This window comes from Botrytis byssoidea, assembly GCF_014898295.1.
Source record: "Botrytis byssoidea strain MUCL 94 chromosome Unknown BBYS_025, whole genome shotgun sequence".
Taxonomy (NCBI): domain Eukaryota; kingdom Fungi; phylum Ascomycota; class Leotiomycetes; order Helotiales; family Sclerotiniaceae; genus Botrytis; species Botrytis byssoidea.
The window spans coordinates 507,558-515,113 of record NW_024065866.1 but is presented as its reverse complement, the minus strand read 5'-3'; the positions used below and the strand labels follow the sequence as shown (position 1 = coordinate 515,113).

At 41.9% G+C, this 7,556-nt stretch overlaps 2 protein-coding genes across 2 annotated transcripts; one reads left to right on the top strand and one right to left on the bottom strand.

Annotated features, from left to right (window-relative positions):
• Positions 1-1,788: 1,788 nt before the first annotated feature.
• EAE97_010115 (uncharacterized protein) lies at positions 1,789-2,754 on the bottom strand (the record flags this gene model as incomplete). The annotated part of the gene is made up of 1 exon (XM_038880630.1): positions 1,789-2,754. One exon carries the CDS (start codon positions 2,752-2,754, stop codon positions 1,789-1,791), a length of 966 nt encoding a protein of 321 aa, XP_038728676.1.
• Positions 2,755-5,625: 2,871 nt separating this feature from the next.
• Positions 5,626-7,221, top strand: EAE97_010114 (uncharacterized protein; the record flags this gene model as incomplete). Its single annotated transcript, XM_038880629.1, has 1 exon — positions 5,626-7,221. One exon carries the CDS (start codon positions 5,626-5,628, stop codon positions 7,219-7,221), a length of 1,596 nt encoding a protein of 531 aa, XP_038728675.1.
• Between the last annotated feature and the right edge of the window lie 335 nt (positions 7,222-7,556).

The window sequence follows — 7,556 nt, the reverse complement described above, 5'->3', positions numbered from 1 at the left end:
GGGTTCGCATGTTGGGTATGGATGGCTTGGATATTGTAAACTTGTAAACCTGTAAACTTGTAAGGATACTGAGGTAGGTGTCCATCTGTTCGCTCCCCTTTTGATCCACTTGGTCTGGTTCGGGAGGGTGATGTTGAGTAGAGTAGAGTGTGGTATGTATGTTTTGGTGTTTGGGTTTGTGTTTGGTTTGGTTGGGAAGTGGTATGTATATATGGAGGTGGATTTATCTGTATTTTTATATAGGTACTTGTATGTAGGTGCTTGAGATACTTGATATTTATATGAGAATGAAGATGAAAATTAAAATTAAAATTAAAATTACCATCTATCTACTCATATTTGACAATAATTAGATCTTCAACTAATGAATAAAATAGAATAGATTTTTTTTGCTAAGATATAGAGAGGAATATATACTACCTAAGGGATAAGGATAAATTTAATAATGAGGTTGGATTTTGATTTTGATTTCGGTTTAGTTGTCGATACTTAGAACTAGAATGTAAAATGTAAAAGATGTATCATTTGATTAATACATTCAACCTCGAATCTCATATCTAAGCGTACAAATGCTACTTCATAATACTTCATTCATTCTATCTCACCCTGCTCCATCTAAATTTATTCCTCTTTACCTCTTTATATTCATAAATGGCATTTCCACATTCACAAATCATTCCCGTATCCACAAATCATTCCAATATTATTCATTTGAGAACATTACTATCATATCATCCTCAAATCCTCCTCAAATCATCCCTACACCAAACCACAGCTCAGCACACCACACCACTCCTATTCAATCCAATCCAATCCAATCCATTTCAACCTCCCTGCATCATCTCCATCCCCATCTCAGCAAAATCACTCTCAAGTCTCCAATTCCCAATTCCCAATCTTCAAAATTCACATCCTCGAGACTATATATCCATATCCATATCCATCTCCACACCCAGCCAAAAGCGAACCAAAAACGAATCCGAGTCCGAATCATACATACATACACCACCGAAGCGAATCTGTGTCTTGTTATCATTATCCTTCCTTCCTTCCATCCATCCATCCACTCCCCACTTCATCCCTCGCTACAGCAATATATTCCCCTCCCTCCTTTCTCCTCCTTTCTCCTCCATACACTTCCCTCTATAAAACCCCATCCTATAAACAATACAATACACACCAAGTACACCAGAACCCCATCATTAACTATTAAACCCATCTCCCTCCTCCAACACCACTCCCAATCCCCAATCCCTATCCCCTATCCCCATCCCCATCAAAACGACTCCAAGCCCTCGAACAAAAAGACACACAAATCAATAAACAAACCATCCCCGCAAACGAAATTCCCCATTAAGTATTAGGTGTACACTCAATATACACGAACTGAAGAGAAAGGAGAAAAGTGAAAAAGGAAGAATACAATAAAACTAAAATAAAATAAAAACAAAATTATCAAAATGGATGGATTCGTGCAGGAGAAGCACATGAATTTGATTCGAAACGAGTCGAAGAATCGAAAAGGCTATTGGAGCCTAGTGGTAGTTTTGCCGTTCTCTCTCTGCTTGCGAGTTGAACCATGGTGTGATTGCGGTGTGTCGCTATTAAATAAGAAGAATCCACCGAATTAATCTTGTGTTGAATCTCAATGACGAGATGAGAAAGAGAAAGAATGACATCTCAGTCAATCCTTACTCAATTCCAGATTTCCCCGAAGCCGTCGTCTTGCAAACAGGCCTGTTTCCCAGTTCGCAAGGATGGTAAACATGTCATCTTCTATCGACTTTCTCAACCAACGACCTTCTGTTTAGGTGCCGCTCCTCTCAAACTCTGTCCCAAATGACTTGCGGCAATACTACTAGCCGCCCTCTCACTTCTTCTTCTATTCGCACCACTAATTCTTTCACTTCCACTTCCAAACCCGCTAATACTCTCCGCTTGTTTTCCATGCTCTCTCATACCCCTTGGACTCTCCCTCTTGCCCCTGGTCTTCAACCCCTCATTCCCCTTACTCTTCCCGCTGCTAGCAGAATATCTCTTCTCTCTACTCCTCTCACCAACACTTCTCACTTCACTCGCTATACTGCTTAGACTCGAAATCCACGACGCAGTATCCCTCTCCTTACTTCCTAAACAACTTCCACCCCCTCGTTCCCTATCCACTCTCCCAATCCTCAATTTGCGCAACATTCTCCTAATCGCTCCGATCGGCTCACACAAGTAAAAAATGCCCATATCATCAAACAGTGAAATCCATTCCACATTACATAATTCTAGGAGTGGTTTGCATAGCATCAAAATCCCTAGGTCATCTAGAAAATTGAGGAATTCGAGTGCAATGGGAGGTGCTTCGGTTGAAATGAGTGTGGAAGCGCTTGAAAAGGTTGCTGGATCTGAAATAGTGTATGGAGGAGAAGGAGGGAGACGGGTGGGAGCTGAAGCTTGGGGGGTGGGAAGGGCTATGGTCGAGGGGAAAGCAGCGGGAGAGCGGGAGTGCGATACACGTTCATTGGATGTATTGTTTATGGAGTGGGAAGGAGGCCGGGTATGGCGGGGTCGATGAGATCGATGTTGAGTTTGGTCAGCGAGTCGAGGTTTGCCTAAGGAATCAACGCTATCATTGGAGACTGGCGAGTGGAGGGTGGATGCTGTTGAAGGGCTGCGGGTAGAGGAATCATGATGGGTCTGTGTACGTGTGCGTCTACGTTCCCGTTTACGTTCTGGGTAGGCGTAAAGTGATGGTGGTGGTGACATTGATGATTGACTTAAGCCGGAATGTCTGAGGTATTAAATGGATTGTCTGGTAAAGGCGCTGGCTGTATGTAAGGAAGATCGTTGTTGCGGTGTGGATTGGTCTTTAACAAGAGATGTGATTGAATAAAAAATGTATGATGAAGTGGCTACGCAGTGAAAATTGAATAAAAAGGTAAGGAATATGCAAGTCAAGTCAAACGTTGGCAAGTGAGCAAGTAGAAAACACTTAATTGAAGAGATGTGGATTGGCAAATATCAACCAATTCCAATACATACAAAGCAACACGAAAATGAAAATGATTGAACAGAGAAAGGAGAACTTTCTGGACCTTTAAAAAATCGAGAAACTATATAATACTCATCGACGACCGAGTTGAAAATCTCCATGTTACCATCGTAACCACTCCATCATCTCTATCACTTTTTCAAGAGAGAAGGATCCAAAACCAAGACATTGAGGCTCTATCTAGAAGATCATGGAAACGTGACTATTCACCGTTCGTTTCGTTTGGTTCTTTGGGAGGAGTATCTCTGCCCAAACTGCTGTGGCCCCTTCTCCCAATTACTCAATTCTATTACTGGCGACTTCGCTGGCAATTTGACCCTCCTCGACCTTTCCATTTCTGAACAAACCCACCTTGTTCACGAGGATGTCAAGTAATTTATTTCTCTCACCTCATTAATTTCCATTTGATATAGATCTCTCGTCCATGGAATGGCTGCACACCGGACGATTGTCATTCAATCAGAACGATGTAAAATATGGATGTGAAAGCATTCGGAACGATTGGCAACACGTTCGTAAATTCGGGGGCAGGAAAATAATTGTGTACCTCTAGCTATCGGCTTTTCTTTCTATTTCGGCTTTGAAAGAAGATGTACTCAGGCATTCATACAGCCTTATTAAGAGAAAAATGGAGAAGGGAATGAAGAAGTTATGGGACCGACGGGCGAGTCTGATTCTCGCTCGAGCCTTGATAGAAAAAGAGATGGATCGCTTGTGACGTGTTCAGGGGAAATTTCTTTGGGAATTCTTTGGTTTATAGTGAAGAGTGAAAAGAAGCTAAGGCAGAGCCCTGAAAATCCTTTCGTCCTCTTTGGGTCTTTGACTCTTGGATCACTTTAAGGGTTAAGGGATTGCAGGACATGAATGGGGACATGGGCGAGATGGGGAGAAATAGGATTGACGGATTTATTATTTGAAATTGGATGTCTGTTGGCTGAAAATGGTTACTCCTACCTCGTAAATGGTCAATGGTCAATGGTCAATGGTAAAAGGAGATCTTCCGGTAGATATATTAAAGTATCATTTGTATGTGGGATTCATCGATCTTGTGATGAGAGGAAAAAGGAGGGGGAGCATGGGGAGAATGGAGAAAAAGGGGAAATATGGAGAAAGGATATGGAGAAAGGGAGAAAGGGAAAGGGAGAATGAGAGGCAAAAAGGAAGAGAAGACAGGAAAAAGAACCCAAAAATGATCAAAAATATCAAAATATCAAAATATCAAAATATTATGATCATATTAGTTGCCTCCAGCTGTTTCATAAAGACCCTTAATTCAAGCAATTATAATTCACGGACCGATCCGTCATTCATCATTGGTACCAAGGGAACCAATCAATTTGACACATTTGATAGGTGAAAGCCGAATGGAGTACCGGAATAATGAATTTTATGCAGTTACAGCATTATTTGCATATGTTTGAGAATATAAATTGACCGGGAGAGAGAGAGAGAGAGGGCAGGGACAAATGAAATTTGATGTATAATGACAACACACCAGAATATATATAGGTACCTAGGTATGGATGGGATGGGATGGGATGGATGGGATGGATGGGATAGACGGGATAGATGGGATGGATGATAGATAAGTAAATACAAGGGAGATAGATAGGTAGATGGAAACCTTGGAAGTAGAGAAGATTGTATAAGAACTTTGATATATTATGTTAATTAGTACCGTATCTACTCGTACTGAATAATTTATTTGTTTGTTTATTTATGTGTTTATCACTGTCCCTCCTTTTACACACCGATATTTGAATTAGGAGCAGAGCAAAGCAGAGAAGAGAAGAAAGAAATCCATCAATGACTTTTGTTCTCAAGTGATAGGATGATGATCAGATAAGAGAGACATAAAAGAAAGAAAGAAATCTTTTTCTTTTCCTTTTTTTCCTACTTCGTCCTGACTTGATTGGGAAGTGGATCCGTGCTCTTCCGTCATAATCCCGTCCCGAGGATAATTGCTGATTGCCAATTGCTACCTTACTCAAGTCACACACACGCACACACATACTCATACTCATACTCATACCCATACACCTCTCTCTACACCTCTACACCCATACACCCATACACCCATACACCCATACACCCATACACCCATACACCCATACACCCATACACCCATACACCCATACCCATCCACTCATACATACCTGCATCAGAGAATGATCAGCCTGAGCCAGTATTACATTTTGATATCAGCTTGCGACAAGTTTTACATTGACTTAACTATAACTATTAAGTTACAACCACCTATACCTATACTTAGGTAGCTACTATATTGGATCATTTACTCCATTTGAAATTCATCCAATCCATTCAATTCATTCAATCCATTCTTTTAAACGATTTCAAACAATTTCAAACAATTTTAAACAATTCCATCACAAGAAATTTCCTGGGTATGACCCTATTCATAACCCATCTAATAACATTATACAATACCATATCATTTCATACCATACCTTACCATACCTACAAGACAACCATCCCCAAATTAAATAAACAACACACAATTCAACTCTAAAAAACAACCTACCAATTCTTTCTTTCCTTCTCTTCTCCAACAAAGTGCTGTAGATATGGCTCATTTAATTCGATTACCACTCTCTCATTCCGGCTCTACAGTCAATTCGCCAATGGCCGGTCATCTACATCACCTTGGGCAAGCTCCCACCTCCTTCTTTCCTCCCAATACCTCTTCTCCAGCACAATACAAATATCACTCATCTCCCAGCGGTGGTCCGATTTCTCCTCCGCATACTCGATCTGCTTCGGCAGAAAATACTGCGGCCGAGTTAGTCGAAGACTTCAGAAGATATTCGCACAACTTGAGAGAACAATTCGAAGGGGAACGAGCGCACATCTTGGCAGACAGGCAGCGTGCAATTGAAGTGATAGCAGAAGAACGAGAATTATGGGACAAGGAAAGAGGAATCTTAATTGCTCGAATTCGAGAACTCGAAGCAAGATTGAAAGAAAAAGGGGATGTCGTATCACCAGCTGGAATCTTCAATTTGGAATTGTCAAACCTAGGGTTCAGCCCAGCAGCAAACGTATTCACTAGTCCAAATGGTGTACCGATTATTAAAGGACCTACGAAAGCAATGGCATCTCCAGGAAGTGGAAGTACCGAATCGAAAAGATCATCGCACGGTCACCCAGAAATAAAACAAGAAACAGGAAGAAATGCAGATGGATCTCCATTTTACGCGCCAGCACCACAAAACCCCACGAGAACATTCTCAGCAGAATCAGAAGCTCTGAGAGTCGAAGATATTCATGCGCCCAGGCAAACACCAATTCAAGTTATTCAAGAGTTAACTCCGTCTGATTTCGTGGGATCCTCTCAATATGCATCACCCGAACTCTTACATCCACATCATTCTGCTGTACATTGGGAGAAGGCCGAAAGTAATAATGGTGATATCATAGGAGCTGATAGTATAGACATATCAAAAATTGCTCCACATCTCGAAGGTGTACCCATCAAAGCCAGCGCCGTAGATCCGGTATTCGTCGCACATGTTCTAAGTCCTCGGTCTGCCAGTCCGAGACTTAGTCCAAATGTTAAGCCGCCAGGAAGAGATGTTGGTTTGAGTTTGGGAAAAGCAAATTTGGAACCAGAAAACAAGAGATTGACAATGTATGCCGGTCACACACCTAATCATTCCATTTCACGCTTTTCCGATTTGGTCAAAGAGTCTCAAGAGGCGGAAGGGGATGAAACACCAAGAGGTTATGATGGACTTGTTCATCGGGGTTCCCTAGCGCCAATTCCGGATGAAGACGAAAGAATCGCGCTCGATAGACTACTACCAGATGAAGACGATGAAGAAGTTCATGATCGTCCTTTAACAGGTCCATTATGTCTTACGAATGTTCCAGCCAGAGATGAATTATTCCTTGAAGCTCTGACGGAGAAATTGGAAGAAGTTAAAAACTCAAGACCGGGTAGTAAAGAAGTTAGTCCTACCGGTAGCGCAGGCACCTCGAGCCCGGTCCTGGAAATGAAAAAAGCGAGAAATAGGTCGATTGGTGGTGGAGGTGATGATGGGAGGGGTATGGAAGGAGAAGGACATGATTGTGAAGATGAAGACGAGGATGATGAACCAGGACCTGTTCTGTTGAAAATGAAGCCGAGTATGAATTTTGGAAGACCAATGGGACAGAGATGATTTTATCGTCGGATTTCAACAGTGGATAAGATTTTTCTGTTTGCTTTTTTCTTCCTACTGGAGACAGATACTAGGATCGAACTTACATTTGCATGATCGGATGGTGTGATTTCAGGAGCCTCAAAAATTGGAAACTGCCCCTTTCTTCTCTCTCATCTGGCGAAATTCGACGTCTTGGCGGCCGGATGGGATCCGATCTGATGGAACTCGAATTCAAACCCGAATCCCAAGATTAGATGGACGGAAACCCCGCATCGAACTCACCTCTCAAGCACCATTAGCAGATGACGGATAATACTGCATGATCGTACAGAATGGACAGGACGCCTAGAATG